At 46.0% G+C, this 17,371-nt stretch overlaps 1 protein-coding gene across 4 annotated transcripts in view; it reads left to right on the top strand.

Moving 5' to 3' along the window:
- ZMAT4 (zinc finger matrin-type 4) overlaps positions 1 to 17,371 on the top strand; it is a 366,351-nt gene that overhangs the window by 73,898 nt on the left and 275,082 nt on the right. For all 4 annotated transcript variants that reach the window (XM_069572843.1, XM_069572841.1, XM_069572844.1 and 1 more), the window contains exon 2: positions 3,603 to 3,708. In XM_069572843.1, the coding sequence (XP_069428944.1) occupies positions 3,607 to 3,708 (102 nt within the window). In that variant the 5' untranslated portion in view covers positions 3,603 to 3,606. The remainder of the gene's footprint in view (positions 1 to 3,602; positions 3,709 to 17,371) is intronic.

The following is a 17,371-nucleotide window of genomic DNA, read 5'->3' as shown; positions in this document are numbered from 1 at the left end:
AGGATATTCTCTTCTTCTTTTGATTTTTTTTTTTTTTTAGTATACACACTTTATATTCTGCCTTTAAAGCTATTTCTGCTGCACAGCTGCTTTACCAAGACTCAGACTCCTACGGGCCCCACTTGGTCTGCCATGTACCTTGAATATCCTTTCACACTGTTTGATTTCTGCAGTTGGTTGTATAATGAGGAGGGAGTATGCAGTGAGTCTGGAGATTCCTATTAACCAGGTCACCCATGAATCTATTTTTGTGCTCTTCTTTATTAGAAATAGCAGGGAACATGATAATATTTAAACACAACTGCTTAGAGGAGCTTGGCTTCAAAATACACCTTCCCAAGTTTTCTTTTCCCATTTGACATTTCAAAATGTTGTACTACATTTTCACATCATCAAAGCGCCTCCTCTCCATTTGCATTCCAAGCTGTGAATACAGACCGTTGCAAATGACAGTAGATATTTCGGAGGGTCATTTGGATTCGTGATCCTCTGCCCACAGATTGGGAATGTTTCATTCTGTTCTTGGCGCTGCCTTTGAAGATGGTCCATAAAAAGATACACACAGACCAAGATGATAAAGGAGGACGGGGGTTGGCAATAGATGGAAGAGAGCTATCTCCAGTGCTTGAAGGAGGGGACCTCATGAGAAAGGGGAGTAGAATTATTCTGTATTGTTCCCAAAGACAGAGTCAATGAATGGAATGTACAAGGGGACAGATTTAATTCAACCTAAAGAGTGCGTAAAGACAAGTGCTGCCAGATTCTGGAGCAGGTTGTCATGTGAGGCAGAGCGCCTCCAGGCACTATAGGTGCTGAACTACAGGTTGACCAGGCTGTCTGCCAGGAATGATCCTTCCAGAAATAACAGGTCCATTTCAGCTGTGAGAATCACCCGTCCTTACTCCTTGGCATTACTGTCGGAACTCGGGGCATTGGAAACCACAGGTGCTCTTGTCTCTTGGCAGCAGAAACTCTGAATCCTTTTGAGTTGCTTAATACAAATGTCTTCATGGGCCATGGCAGCCAACGTCAAGGTAGAAAGGGATTTTGGAGTTGTTGAGGCAGGCAGCCTTCTGTTTCAGGAAGATGTTTTATTCTTGAGACACTGCTATTTATTTGTTTAAAATGTATTTATTTATCAACTTTTGTTTATGTATTTATTTCTGGCTGTGCAGGGTCTTTGTGTCTGCACATGGGCTTTCTCTAGCTGCGGCAATGGGAGGCATCTCTTGTTGCAGAGCATTGCCTCTAGAGAGCTCAGTAGTTGTGGCACACGGCCTTAGTTACCCCGAGGCACATGAAGTCTTCCCGGATCAGGGGTCGAACCTGTGTCCCCTGCATTGGCAGGTGGATTTTTAACCAGTGGACCACCAGAGAAGCTCAGCAACCCAACTATTTAGATGATTTGTAAAAATGTCTTTAATTGGACAGCAATCTTTCATTTGTTGCATTAATCAAGACTTGTCCAATATCTTACCAACATTGGTATGCCATTAAAAATAGGATAGTGATCCCTTTCAAACAAAGGGAGTTCTACAGTTTATATTACCTTCTCCTCTTCTGATATTCCCTGCAATTCTCCAAGGAGGCATGGAAAACAGTATTTTCTCAATTTTTATAGGAAGAAAACAGACCTACAGGGCTTAGTGACTCATCTGTAGCATGCAGCTGGCAAGCCGTGCTCCACCTGGGACGGAGCTGGAAAGTGGGAATTGGAACCACGGAAGCTGGGCGGTGTCTGTGGCCATGCCAAGCACCCGCAGTGTGGCTTTGGGCAGTTTCATGTGTATAGTGAGGGCGTTGGAGTAGGCTGAGTTCCAGGGGCTCACCCCACCCTGCCATCTGGGCTTTTCTGGCCTCAGCACCTGGCAGAGTCCTTACTCTTCGCCTGGCAGGTAGGAGGTAAGATGAAGTGAAATTTTGGGTTGGAGAAAAGCATCATGATGTGCCAGTGGGTGTTTTCAGGGTGGTGGCCTTATATGTAATGCACTTCCGTGTCAGACCACTTTCACAAACTTGCGAACCTTGGCTACATTGTTTTTTCCCTGCTGTGCAGGATGTGGGATCTTAGTTCCCCAACCACGGATTGAACCTGCGTGCCCTGAATTGGGAGCTCAGAGCCTTAACCACTAGACCTCCAGAAAAGTCCCTGGCTGCACTTTAATTCAGAGTTTGGAATTTAAGGATGTTTGTTTGCCTTTGCAGGCTCAATGGTGGTGTGGAGGGGTAGAAATAATCTTTATGAATTTCCTCTGCCCTACATGTAGACGAGTCAGTAGGAATAACGAGGGCTCCTCACTTTGCGAGATATAGGCTTGCAAAAAAAAAGCAATAGGTTAGTCTGATTTTATTTTTTAATTGTCTAAGTATACCTGTGCATGCATGCATGCTAAGTCGCTTCAGTCATGTCTGACTCTGTGACCCTAGGACTGCAGCTTGCCAGGCTCCTCTGTCTGTGGGATTCTCCAGGCAAGAATACGGGAGTGGGTTGCTGTGTCCTCCTCCAGGGGATCTTCCTGAGTGACCCAGGGATCGAATCCATGTCTTTTACTTCTAACCTGCATTGGCAGGCAGGCTTTTTCCCACTAGCACCACCTGGGAAGCCCCAAAGTATAGCTGCTGAACTCAAAACTCTATTTGATGTTGCTTGGAAGCCCCTTGGGGCTTCCCTGGTGGCTCAGATGGTAAAGAATCTGCCCACAATGTGGGAGACCTGGGTTCAATCCCTGGGTTGGGAAGATCCCATAAAGGAGGGCATGGCAACCCACTCCAGCATTCTTGCCTGGAGAATCCCTGTGGACAGAGGAGTCTGACTGGCTACCGTCCATGGGGTCACAAAGAGTCAGACATGACTGAGTGACTGAGTTTGTACAAGGCTCTTGACAAAGCTAACCTGTTTCTTTGTACTACAAAAGCAATTCATATTCATTGCAGAAAATTTAAGAAGAAAGAAAATCATGTCACTATCTATAATCTCCCAAAGACAGCCGCTACTAACATTCTGTTTAAACTTCCTGGAATGTTTTTCTGCACACCTCTACATGTTTTAAAAGAAATTAGAAATGTATAAAAGAAATGTATAATACTGTACATACTGATTTGTAAGCCTTTTGCTGTTAATGATAAATGTATTCCTACTTTACTAAATATTCTATGAAAATAATTGATCTGAGTGTGGATTTGGGAGGTATATAGGATTCTAGCAAGCTGATGTATCAAAATTCATTTAACCTAGTTCCCACTCTTGGCTATATTGGGTGCTTACAGCATTTTGGTAGTATAAATTATTTTTGAAGATTTCTTCTCACATAAATTCTTAGTAATACAGTAGATGTAAGTCTGATTTGTCATACATAGAAAACTAAAGTTGGATTTCAGGTTTTCAGAGTATCAGCCAAGCTGTTGAACATTTATGAGAAAATGGTGCACTGTACTCTTTCTAAAGGTGACTGACATGGTCGCCCCAAAGGTGTGGGGAGATCTCCCCGGCTGTCACCATTGTTGGATCTGGTACCAGGCTCCTGGCTTTGTCACACCCTTAATGTCCTACATCAACACTATGGCGGTGGATTCATCTCTCTTTTCTGTTGATTCTCTTTTAGCCTGATGAAGTCCTCCGATATCGATCAGGACTTATTTACAGACAGTTACTGCAAGGTGTGCAGCGCACAGCTGATATCGGAATCTCAGCGTGTGGCCCACTACGAGGTAAGAACAACTTTTCCCACTCAGGGTGTTCAGATGGAGGAAACAGCAGCCTGAGTCAAGGTCGTGGGGCTTGAGGGTTCTGCCTCTGGTCTTGGGGCAGATCTGAAGAACCACAGGGCTTGAGCACACAGTCTGAGATCAGGTCAAGACAGAGGTGCATGAGTGGGGTTGCAAAGAGGGCTGAGGATGGCATTTTCAGGCCCCTGGTGGTTTCCCAGGTCCTGCTTTTCCCTTTGGACCTCAGCCCCGCAGGGAACCCAGTGGGCTTCCTCTGCTTGTTGAATCTGTCACTGCTCATCTCTGAAGTTCCTTCCAGGGATGCGTGAGCACCAGCTTCTCTGTCCTTCTCTGACGCTTGAAGGAAACCTCAGACACCCTTTCTCCATTGCTGGAGGGGCACACGGCAGCAGCAGGGGCCCAGCACCAGATCCTTCCGCCTTCTGGCTGCTGCTCCCAAAGGGTAGAAAGACGTCCCCCGCAGGGAGATAATCAAGTTTTAAAGTCCAAATATTCTTGAAGGACATAACTCAGTGGCTTTGACTTTTTAGGATGGGAGCTCAAAAGGCTGCTTTTTGATCCTTTTTTTGGGAAGAGAGGATCAGAGGAGAGAGATCGACCAGTTTCTGAGGGGGGAATGGGGAGCACACGTGGAGAAAAGAGGCCCCTGACCCCCCAGATGCTGCCCAGGGCTCGTAGCTGTGCAAGAGAACACACACCAGTGAGAACATGAGCTTTCAAGGGTAATAATTTGTAAGTAATTTTAGATTGGAGGGCTTAGCCAGCAATTTTCTTTTTGTCGCATCTGACAAATGCCAGTTGTCACTGTCACTCACCACACTCCTCTGAGTCTTGGATTCCTCCGAGCACAGGGAAAACAATAATAATCGCACGCACGCGCAGACACTCCGGGACCCGTTCCTTGGCCCCTGTGTGCTCCTCGGGGTTTTGCGGTAGCCAGATGAGAGCCCTTGAAATGGTTATTTGCGTGAATGCTTTGGCAGCTAGAACGTGTGCCCACCGTGCAAAATTACATTGTTTCTCATTATCTACTCTGTGGCAGCAGTGTTGGGACGATGGCAAAGAAAACTTGCTCTTCAGAGAAAAACTGAAAAAAAAAATCAGCCTCTGCAAAAAAAAAGTCAGCATATTCTTTTGTCGGTAGGCAATCAAGTGGAAGAAGAAGAAAATGTGAGCACAGAAGGGTGATCTAAAGTGGAAGGTAGCCATCTTTTGAAATGAAGAATTTCTAAATTTGTTAGAGATTGCTTTGTAAACGCATATGGTTTTTTTATTAATTCCATTTCCTCATGAAGGAAACTCAGGGTATTTGTCCCTGCTCTGAAATTCCATAGCCCATTATGTTCTCTCTTTATTAGACCTTTTGGGTTCCCGTTTTAATCATTTTACTAGATTCTAGTAAGGAGCTTCCCTGATAGCTCAGTTGGTAAAGAATCTGCCTGCAATGCAGGAGACCCTGGTTCAATTCCTGGGTTGGGAAGATCGGCTGCAGAAGGGTTAGGCTACCCACTCCAGCATTCTTGGGCTTCCCTTGTGACTCAGCTGGTAAAGAATCTGCCTGCGATGTGGGAGACCTGGGTTTGATCCCTGGGTTCAGAAGATCCCCTGGAGAAGGCAAAGGCTACCCACTCCAGTATTCTGGCCTGGAGAATTCCATGGACTGTATATAGTCCGTGGGGTCAGAAAAAGTCTGACACGACTGAGCGACTTTCACTACTAGATTCTTATCAACAGAAACAGAGTTTATTCATCTGCTCTTCCGTAATTCCTGGAACAATGTCTGCCTATCAGAACCACTCACTGAACTTTTGTTTACAAAAATAACCTGGTGACCCTGTCCAGGCAGTGTCATGTCAGAAAATCAAAAACAGCAATTCTTCTTAAAGGAAAAAAAATATCTTAGCTGCTCAGTTACAGATTTAGTTATTTGAACCCAGCTTTTCCTCTCACCACACTGTACTGTCTGCGGCCGAATCTAATGGTTCAGAAGATGTGTTAGGATTTGTTGCAAGCAGCACAGGTGAGCTTCCCCAGTGGCTCAGATGGTAAAGTCATTTGCTTGCAATGCTGGAGACCCGGGTTCCATCCCTGGTTTGGGAATATCCCCTGGAGAAGGAAATGGCAACTGACTCCAGTACTCTTGCCTGAAGAATTCCATGGACGGAGGAATCTAGTAAGCTACAGTCCATGGGGTCGCAAATAGTTGGACATGACAGAGTGACTTCACTTCCCTTTAGCTCAGGTGAGATAGAGAAGTGAAAACAATCACAATAGACCTTTAGTTAGCAGAGTTACACATCATCAGAACAACATGAGATGCATTCCGGTTAACCAGGGATGGGACCTCTGAGTGATGGTTCATGCCCTGCCTCCAGGCAGTGGTGGGCCCTTCCTTCAGGAGAAACAGGAGCTGAAAAGCTGCAGGGGGTGCAGAAATGGCTGAGTCAGGACCAAGCACACCTTGTGTAGTCGCTGGGCTCCAGGCTTTGGTTAGGAGAAATCCTTCATTCCTCATTTCCAGGAGGATGACCTCTATCACATGATCCCCAAGGCTGTCTGAGAACAGATTTTCTGGTTCAATTCATCCCCCCCACCTCCACACACCCCCTCTGCTGGAACTGAGTATAGAGTGGGTCTCTGTGAGTCTTGTGGCCAGAGTTTGGCCTGTATACGCCAGTGCTGGATTAAATCTCCAAGATGGAGTTTGCCTCTTGATGAAAGTGAAAGAGGAGAGTGAAAAAGTTGGCTTAAAGCTCAACATTCAGAAAACGAAGGTCATGGCATCTGGTCCCATCACTTCATGGCAGATATATGGGGAAACAGTAGAAACAGTGTCAGACTTTATCTTTTTGGGGGGCTCCAAAATCACTGCAGATAGTGACTACAGCCATGAAATTAAAAGACACTTACTCCTTGGAAGGAAAGTTATGACCAACTCAGACAGCGTATTAGAAAGCAGAGACATTACTTTGCCAACAAAGGTCCATTAGTCAAGGCTGTGGTTTTTCTAGTGGTCATGTATGGATGTGAGAGTTGGACTGTGAAGAAAGCTGAGTGCCGAAGAGTTGATGCTTTTGAACCGTGGTGTTGGAGGAGACTCTTGAGAGTCCCTTGGACTGCAAGGATATCCAACCAGTTCATCCTAAAGGAGATCAGTCCTGGGTGTTGTTTGGAGGGAATGATGCTAAAGCTGAAACTCCAATACTTTGGCCACCTGATGCAAAGAGTTGACTCATTGGAAATGACTCTGATGCTGGGAGGGATTGGGGGCAGGAAGAGAAGGGGACGACAGAGGATGAGATGGCTGGATGGCATCACTGACTCGATGGACATGAGTTTGGGTGAACTCTGGGAGTTGGGGATGGACCGGGAGGCCTGGCGTGCTGCAATTCATGGTGTCGGAAAGAGCCGGACACGACTGAGTGACTGAACTGAACTGAACTGAGAAAGACGTAGCTTGATTGTTTTGCCAGACATAGGGGGCCACAGAGGGCTAATGCCCTCAAGATGGTGTGTCCGCCCTAGAGCAGGTATTGCGGAGTTGCACAGTGTTCAAGAAGTAGGGCATGGCCAGCTTGTGAACACTCTTCTGATTGGTCGATGAGGAAGTCGTGGCGAGTCAGCATCACCAACTTCTGCTTCCAGTTGGTCTAGGATCTGCATCCATGTGGGCGGCAGACAGTTACCTTCTTCCGCCTGCTGGGGGTTTCATTGTCTGCAAAACAGCTCAAAGGACATGGCTGACAGCGTTATCTATAGCCTTTGAGGAAGAACTAAGGTCCTTGCCTTTTTTTAATGGCTAACATATTATTATTTTGTTTTGCTTGACTGTTTTCCTTTCTGCATTTTCTCACTTCTCTGATTTAATTTATTCTTTGACTAAAATTTTTCTACAGACAAAGGGCAGGCAGAGAACGTGGCGGGGTGTCTGTTCTAGAAAAACCCCATAGGGTCATGTTTGTTACAGTCCCCAGACTCACTTTGGCCATGTGGTCACATTTACTCTCAATACTCTATCACTGATTTTTTACTTGAGTATGATTTTACTCCCAGTTTGACCAGATCATATTCCCAGCCCTATATGGGGCAAATCAGTGACAATCTACTGTGTATCTTCTGCGTGCCCAGCACTGTTAGTGTTTGCCATCACAGGGGTTCTGGGTTATATCAGGAGTAGTCTCTGCCCCTAAGAAGCACATAAACTCCATTAGAAGGAAAAGCTATGAATACTTTGGTGTGGTACCTGTGTGTGTGTGTGATACGAAGAACAGAACCTGCAGATTTTACTCCTAGGGAGAGGCTGATCTAATTTAATATAAACAAAGTGTCCATTCTTCTGTCCATTTGGCTTTGTGATACATATGCTGTGTGATGCTATTAAATTTTTGGATCTTCGCAAATTCCAAATTCAAAAGGGTGAGTCATCACCAAGATCTGTTATGGTCAAGAGAGATTTGTGGAGGATGACATGAATTACCAAGGCTTCAATGGATTGGAGTAGGAAATGGCAACCCACTCCAGTATTCTTGCCTGGAAAATTGCATGAACAGAGGAGCCTGGCGGACTGCAGTCCATGGGGTTGCAAGGAGTAGGACACGCCTGAGCCTGCATGCATGATGGATGGTTTAAATTTAGTGATTACTGGAATAAGGGGACTTGGAATCTCCAAGGAGCCCTACAGAGACCAGCCTGATTGGACTCAAAGATTTTTCCTAGAGTGGCTGGCAGCACCTTCAGGTAGGGTGGGATCAAGAAGTAAGGAAACAGGAACCTGGACTCTTCTGAGGCTCTCAAGTTTTTGAGAGCATAAAAATAACTGAGCCTTTCTGACTGATAGCTTGTTTATGGTGGTCAAGATGTATTGTTGGGAAAAGAACAGTTCTTTATGTAAGTTTTGCCAAGAGCCCAGCATGCCAGTCCACTGAAGTTGGAGAGAAAAAACACAGCAGATGTGTAATGGCTAATAGCTTCATGCCCCATTTAAAAGCCTGAACCTTTGTATAGGAGGACAGAACAACCTAATATATGTCTAATGGACCAAGCACTTCCATGCTATACTTTTAAGATCTCTTTTTGCATGTGAACTCTGGGAGTGAAAAAAGAAGAGACATAACGACATTATTGCTTTTCTTATTTGCTAAGCATTAATAACATGTTAATGTTTCAGTAGAAAATATAATTAGATGCTGTCTCTTTTCACTGGTTGAATAGTCTGAATCCGTAGAACAAGTAGATTCAGACAGAGAAGGGAAAAGAGAAAGCGTTCAGATGAACACACCTGAATGTTACAGAAGTTAACAATCATTTCCTAGTGAGGCCACGAGGGAAGGCGTGGTTTTCTAGGTACAGGAAGAAGAGGATCCCAACCCTATGAGAATTGAAGCCAAAAGGGCAGAAAGATTATTTCTTGGAGTAAAACTCGAGGCAGAAGATGCATGATCGGATCTGGAAGGAGAGAGAAGACTCTTGTTAGGCAGACCCAAGGAAGGCAGTCATCACCGTACCAGCCTGGAGTGCGTGTCTGCTCTGCGAACCCTAATATCCCTTGTGTTGTAATTAATCATTGTTTGTGAAATCCATGTCTCAGAGGCACCTCCAAACAAGACAGTGAGCTTCCCGAGGGCACAATGGAGTCACGCCTTGTGTTTCTAATTTATTAATATTTCTACACTTGGCCCATGGTAGTTGCTCACTGGCACTTTGAGGTTGATGAAGAGGCTGGGCTGGGACTGGTGGAGGAAGGTTGTGGGGCAGGTTTCACAGAAGCCTTGATGGCTACACCGGAAGAGGTGACTCTGTAGACTGGAAGTCACTTGGTACTCGGAGCGACCTTCAAGGTAGAGGTGACAGTTCCATAGTTACAGGAAAGACGGTTCTCCAAACTGATGGGAAAGTCTTCAACCATCTGTGAATCTCGTAGTAATGTGGGTTCTGGCAAGTGCACCCCGTTAGCTCACCCAGGAAAGTCAGAATCTAGTCTTTCTCTCGTCAGTAGCAGCAGGCACTGGGGCATACTGAACAGATTGCTCGGTTTCACCTGCTTTGATGGCCTTCCAACACAACTCTGGCCTTCCCTAGCTTCTGTCTAAAGTGGAGAGTAGCCAAAGGCACTTTCCTAGTCTCTCTGGGTCAAATAGTAAATGGGACATAAGTGTTTTGTGGGTAGAGCCAACAGGGTAAACCCGAGGTCCCTAATAACTGCTGATTAGTGTCTTTACCTTTTGGTGCTAACAGTGCCTCTATTTGGGGCTTCCCTAGTGGCTCAGTGGTCAAGAACCCACCTGACAATGCAGGAGGCATAAGAGACATGGGTTTGATCCCTGGATCAGGAAGGTACCCTAGAAGAGGGCATGGCAACCCACTCCAGTATTCTCGCCTGGACAATCACATGGACGGAGGAATCTGGCGGGCTCCAGCCCATGGGGTCGCAAAGAGTCGGACATGACTGAAGTGACTTAGCACAGCACAACGTCTCTATTACTTCCTCGCTCTTCGTCCCTCACCCCTTTGTCTCCACTTTGCTTCTTCTCTGGGCTAATTGCCTGAGTGAGCGGGCAGGCTAGACAGCTCCTGACCCACGTATGAGATTTGGGCGTCAATAGTGTGTTCTGTTTCTGCAGCCCATTGGACCTGCCAGGTGCCAGGCTAACTGGAGTCCCTTTATCCGCACACCTCTCCTGGTGATGCTGGTGATGTGCTCTGGGAGATGCGAGGACTAACTGGGGGAGGATAGCAAGAGACCCTTATCTCTTGTTCCTGTGGAGGTGCCTCCTGTGTGCTGTGCATTGAGAACCTCTGTTTTCTCTTCAGATCTCTTGGAGTCATGGCATGCTTAATTTATCCCAGATGCTTTTATTATTAATAATACAATTATCGGTGCATCTGCCGGGGCTAAAGCAGCTCTTAACTACCTTTCTTTATGTCTTTGGTTGCCTGATACTCTCCAAAGTCAGTTTCTTGATCATTTCAGGGAACTCTCTTGAGCTTTTGTGAGATTTGTAGCCATTCTTTTGTTTTTCCACTGTCTATTCCAGTAGGTCTGGTCTTTCTACCTTGTATCAGTTATTATTGGCCAAAACGGTTCATGGGCACATAAAATGAATGCTTATTAGAGAAGCTACAGCGAAATAAACAAGACGAGGCAAGGAACACACTCAACTCCAGAAGACACGGACTCTGACCGAGAGCAGTTATCAGATGCTGTGCTTAATGCTCATTGGTTTAGAGTGGGTGGTTGATGAGTTTTCATTTGCTGAGAGCATATGACATTGCTCAATGGACTTTAGAAGCCAGGCCACACTCCATTGGCTAGAACTTAGTTACCTGGTCCCATTTAACCTCTGAGGAAGTTGGGGAATGCTCTTTAAACATGCAATGGGTGCGGCAAATACCTAAGGTCATCTTTGCCACGTCAACCCCTCTGGTCCCCATCACAGTCTTCCTGTGGCAGGTGGAGAACATGCATCTCCTCTCCGTGGCGACAAACCCCAAGTGCTACCCAGTCACTGCCAACAGCTCAGATTTCAGGATCTCCAGGGGAGGGGTGGGTCTCCCTATCAGCTGCGGTTGTGAATCCTGTTGGCTTGACAACCTATGACCAGAAGGGAAACGACACCTCTTCTCCTCTTCACTTGAGAGCGATGAAGGCAGCGGAACATTTTCCATCAGGAAAAGGAAAAAAAGAAGGCAGAGTAACCACTAGTTCACAGCAGAGTTGGCATCCTGCCGTGCAGGCACTGGGAAGTGTCTCTTTGCAGGGAGTGGGGGAAGTTGCCCAAACAGATTCCGATCTTCACCTCTGGGAGGGAGTTTCTTTTTCATTTTTTCCAATGACCCCTGGCTCTGCCCCCAGAGCACGTCCCTGTCCATTCATTGTCCTCCTGGTTACATGTGAGATGAATCCTGGATCCCTACATCCTCCTTGGGGACTGCCAGCATTCACAGCCCACTTCCTGCCTGAGATTGATTTAAGGCTTGGAGATCATTCAAAGCTTTTCTAATTCAAGATCATAACGGCTTTAGTAATACAATTCTCTCAGTGATACAGAAGGCTTCTGATTTGTTTCCTTTCAGAAAGCTCTGCATGTCATAACCATACGATTTTTCCTAGACGTAATTTCAAGGCTGTTTATTTTATTACTTCCTCACCTCTGTGCCTCTATTTTTCAGTTTAATGGTGGCTACCCTGAGGTTATCTGAAAGTGGGTGGAAAGACCACATCCTTAATCTGATTTTTGCCACAGGCCTGAGTCACAACGTGTAACTGAGAAATCTCACAGAGTCTCCAACAGACACAGTCTTTTAAAATGACAGAGAGGGAAGAGGCAAGGGCATGATAGGGGTAGGAGGTTAAGAGGTGCTAACTACTATGTATAAAATAAACAAGTGGAGTTCTCTGGTGGTCTAGTGGTTAAGAATCCACCAGGGGACACAGGTTCGATCCTGGGTCCGGGAAGATGCTACTTGCCACAGGGCAACTAGGCTCATGTGGCACCACTACTGAGCCTGTGCCCCACAACAAGAGAAGCCCCTGCAATCAGGAGCCTGTGCACCACAACTAGAGAGGCGCCCCCGTTCCCTGCAACTAGAGAAGCCCCGTGCACAGCAGTGAAGTCCCAGCACAGCCAAAATAAATACCTAAACAAACTTAAAAAAAATAAGCTACAAGTAAAAAGAAGAGAATAAGCTATGAGGATGTATTGTTCAGCACAGGGAACATCGCCTATGTTTTATAATAGCTATAAATAGAGCATGAGCTATAAAAATTTGAGATCAGTGTGTTGCACGCCTGAAATTAATAAAATATTGTAAAGCAACTATACTTCAATTTTTTAAAAAAAAGTTGAAAAAAATGACATCTCTTACTTTGAAGTGACTAGAAGCAATTAGCAAATGACTTTTCCAACTCTCTAGGTCTCAAGTTTCTGGAATAGCTATATTTAGTTGATTTCTATTTGCTAGTGTATCAGAGACACATCATATTAATAGTTCTTGTAGCTGATTCTTTTATAAAAAACATGCCCAAACATCAATAACAGACAAGTAGACATTACCTGTTCATCTAACAAGGTAACATCTAACCAGGCAATCTCTTTTTCCCATCCTCTTCTAGTTCTTTTAGAATCTTAACCACCTCTGAGTGCAGAACCATCTTGCATCATAAGCTCCAGAGGTAGGTCGGCGCTCCAGGGTATTGTAGGCAGTAGCTTTGCCATTATTTTGTCATGAATGACCTGGATCCGCTCTATAAGTCCCCTTAACTCTCCACCTGCTAAGCCAGTGCCAAATATATTTTTTTTGTGAAGGGTGAACCCCCATTTCTATCTTAGGCAAGGTAGGCTAAAATGCAGTCACAAAAATCTCAGCATCTTAGAAATAAATGTTATGGTTGCCCATGTTGTAGCCCGTTGTGGGTTAGCAGAGGGCGTTCTGTACCATGCAATTATTTAGGACTAAGGTTGACCAAGGCTCCACCATCTTGGCTTCTGACAAAGATGACAGATAGTTGCTCTGAGTATCCAAGTCCAGCTGGCGCCTGGGGAACTGATAGACAATGTGGGTGACTCTGCAGGACATTTCAGGGGCCAGGCCTGCAAGTGACAATGCCATACCCACTCAGCTTCTACTGGCCAGAGTTCAGTCCTGTCTTTTCTTCCGTCTGCATGCGAGGCTGAGCAAGGTGGTGTAGCTGGGTGCCCAGGAGGAACGTGAAGCCTTTCTGGTGAACATGCAGCATCGCCTCTGTGCACAGCGTGCGTGTGATGCTAGAGAGGGCTTGGTGGTTAGGGCCTGCTATGGGTTTGTTGGGGGTAGAGAGTGGGCGGGAGGAGAAAGAGGAAGAGAAGAAAGGCTGCGCATCCCCCAGGGAGTGCTTTGGGCAAACAGACGCATAGGAGACCACGCTCGAAATCAAGTGCCCGGGGGCCACTGTGAACTGGATGCCAACTTCATTTCCAGGCTGTGTGGAAAGCTGAAGCCACTGTGTGTCGTTTAAGAGACAAAGGAATAAAATGCTACTAACTGAGAACGTTTTCTCCAACTCCTCTGACTTAATTGGTCAAGCACAGAGATGGTCTAGTTGGAGTTCGGCACCCCTGTCGGCTCTCAGCTGGTGTCCTGCATGCACTTGTGTGTCTGAAGTTGTGTTCCTGATGTATCCGTGGAGAGAGATGTACTCCACGTCCACCTGCTCCTCCATCATCTTGTTCCTCGTTGGAGTTTGGAGCCTGTGTTCTGAGCGGTGTGTCTGATTGTAGGCTGCTCCCCACCTCTGCTCTGCCTTCTCAGCCCCCCATCAGGTCTCCCAGGCTTTGAGCTCTGGGCACCCTGGGTGGTGAGCAGCCCACTTACCCCACACTCAAGGGTCTGGGAGCCATCCCAGAGGGGCGGCTCTCCGTCTGCAGGTGGACGTTAGGGATCTGCCCTGGGTTCAGCATCTGCTAAAGATGGATGTTTGAGAGAAGTTTCTCTTTGCTCTCCCTTGTTCTTCTGCTTGAGAGGCCGCCTTGTCACCTGCCCCCCTGACTCTGATCTTGTTTCATACTTTGCTTTATCCACCAAATTCAAGGCCATGTCCAGCAACAGGATTCTGTGAGAGCCTTTCTTGTGCTCACTGTACCCCCGTATGCTATGCTGCTCTTTTCCCTGTTTTATTTTAAATCTGTACCTCTCAATTATTTGTTTCATCCTTTTGCATTAGTGGTGGATGTTGTTTTGATATGACGTCTTAAAGTCTTTGAGGAAAATAGCGGGGGATAAACGTATTAATATTTAATCTTTGCTTTTAACATTTTATTCATTTTTTGGAAGAAAGGGACAAATTTATAGGGCTCAAATTTTTTTAAATGTGGAAGGGTTCTTATGCTTATTCCCATCTCTCAACTCCCCAACTCTCCATCTCAGAAGAATCAGAGGTGACTGATTTTCTTTGAAGTGATCTATGCATATCAAAGCAACTTAGTTTTAAAAATATTTTTATTGGCGTGTAGTTGATTTGCAGTGTTGTATTAGCCTCGGGTATACAGCAGAGTTTCTCAGTTATATTAATGCAGGTGCATATGTGCTTTGTTGTGGGTAGTTACTTAGTCACGCCTGACTCTTTGCCACCCCATGGACTGCAGCCCACCAGGCTCCTCTGTCCTTGCCATGCCCTCCTTCAGGGGATCTTCCTGACCCAGGGATCGGATCCAGGTCTCCCGCATTGCAGCCGATTCTTTACCGTCTGAGTCACCAGGGAAGCCCACGTATGCATATATTCTCTCTTTTTATGATTCTTTCCCCATATAGGCCATTGCAGAGGATTGAGTGGAGTTCCCTGTACTGTATAGTAGCTCCTTATTAGTTATCTATTTTATCCATAGCAGTGTGCATACGTCAATCCCAAACTCCTAATTTCTCCCCACCCCCCACCCCCCCCGCACCACCCCTCTGTAGCCATTAGTTTCTTTTCTACATCTGTGACTCTATTTCCGTTTTGTAAATAAGTTCATTTGTACCACCTTTTTAAGATTCCCACATGTAAACAATGTCATCTGATATTTGTCTTTGACCTATTTCTCTCAGTATGCCAATCTCTAGGTCCATCCATGTGGCTGCAATTTGATTTTTCCTTTCATTTACTTTCCACAAATGCATCCTAGAGCCTCCATGTTTCATCTGCTTTAATTGTGGCTTAGATTCTCATGATACGATATCACCACTTGTAAAGAAAACACCTGGCTGAATTGACTGATGACTCCTTGGCAGCCTTGATAAAACTTTGGTAGCAGGAAGATGCTCTCCGTGCACCCTTGGTGTGTGAAGCGAATGTCAGTTACTTTTCAGATCCTGGCTCCTACTGACTGGCTGTTGACAGTGACATGTTTTCTTCCAGTTTTCCATTCTCGGCATTCCCTTGAAAGCATATGAATTTCTGACTTCCGAGTCACTGAACCATCTGGGCTTGTGGATTTTTAGAAATATTTATTTATTTACCTTATTATTATAATTATTAATTTAACTGCATTGGGTCTTAGTTATGTCCTTCAGGGTCTTTTGTTTTGGTTCAGGGACTGTCTTTCTAGTTGCATTGCGTGGGCTCAGCTGCACAGCCTGTGAGATCTTAGTTCCCCGACTAAGGATCAAACCCATGTCCCCTGCATTGCAAGACAGATTCTTAACCACTGAACCACCAGGAAAGTTCCTGGGCTTGCCAATTTTTCAAGAAGATATTATTAGCAGGCAGGGGATTCTTAAAGGTTGATGACCTAAGGAAGTGTGCTGGAGCCTTGCTCTAAGCCACGTGTTTTGCCCAGGTTTCTTCTGATGTTTGGAGAAGGTGCTGAGGGCATCACCCATGACTTGAGCCTTCTGCTTTAATTTTGAGTGGCATTTTTGTAACTTTGAATTCCATCCCTTTCCCCAAGGATCACTGTTACAAGGACATAGCTCCACCTACTCAGGCAGGACCCCTGCCTCCTTCAAACTGCCCCCTCCTGTCTGCAGCCCCTTGCTCGCCGTCCCATCCTTCAGGTTCCCTGGCCTCTGGGGAGGTCAATGCCTCCACGATGCCAGCTGCTGGGAAAGCTCTCCCATCCACACACTCCACTGATTCAGGTATAGAAACAGCTCTACCCTCACCTTGAAAAACCTACAGGCAGCTGCCAAGTGGTAGATTTCACTGAGACAATAGGAAAAATAGAGTAAAACTCCTTTCTGTCTCTGCTACAAATCCTCCTCGTCCTGCACTGGCCTTGCAGTCCCGAACTTTGCCCTTCCCTAAGGATGTTTCCGGAGAAGGCAATGGCAACCTAATATTCCTACCTGGAAAATCCCATGGACGGAGGAACCTGGTGGGCTGCAGTCCACGGGGTTGCTAAGAGTTGGATACTACTGAGCGACTTCACTTTCACTTTTCACTTGCATGCATTGGAGAAGGAAATGGCAACCCACTCCAGTATTCTTGCCTGGAGAATCCCAGGGACAGAGGAGCCTAGTGGGCTGCCGTTTATGGGGTCACACAGAGTCGGACACGACTTAAGTGACACAGCAGCAGCAGCAGCAGCAGCAGGGATGTTTCCCCATCTTCCAGTTCCAGAAATCTGACTCGACCGCTGTTTTCATTAATTCCTTGTAGCTACCACCTTACTGGTAGTACGCGTCCCTTCTGGAAACGAAACCCTTCCAGGTTTGGCCCTCGATGATATCTCTCATCTTCCTCGCCAGTTTCCCTGGGCCCTAAAGCAGCCCCCTCATTTAACCTGGGGGATTCTATGGGATTCTGTCCCTTGCTTTAAAGCAGTCGCTTCTTTTTCCACTTGGTGGAAACTACCATGCTCCCTCGCGGCCCACCTGCTAAATTCCTCATTTCGTACTGGTGGAGTGAGTTCACTTGGCTCATCTTCAGAGCAGGCAGAGCTGCCCTGAGGTAGAAAGAGGGCTTCAGGTGTTCTCAAGGTCAGAGGCTGCCTTGTAAGGATAATCTTAGCTACATCGCTTTACCCGGGCACCCGTCCAGAGTCCAGAATTTAGTTCCCCCTCTTACTCTGAGAAGGCTAGGCATCCTCTTTCCTTTCACTAATGCTTCTTATGCCCACTTCCCCTGCATCCACACGGGTAACCGTTTTATTAGGGTTGACATGTTTTTTATTTGTATTAAGTTTTTTGA

This window comes from Ovis canadensis, chromosome 26 (assembly GCF_042477335.2).
Source record: "Ovis canadensis isolate MfBH-ARS-UI-01 breed Bighorn chromosome 26, ARS-UI_OviCan_v2, whole genome shotgun sequence".
Taxonomy (NCBI): Eukaryota; Metazoa; Chordata; class Mammalia; order Artiodactyla; family Bovidae; genus Ovis; species Ovis canadensis.
Note: the sequence above shows the minus strand (reverse complement) of the source record. Positions and strands in the feature narration are given on the sequence as shown.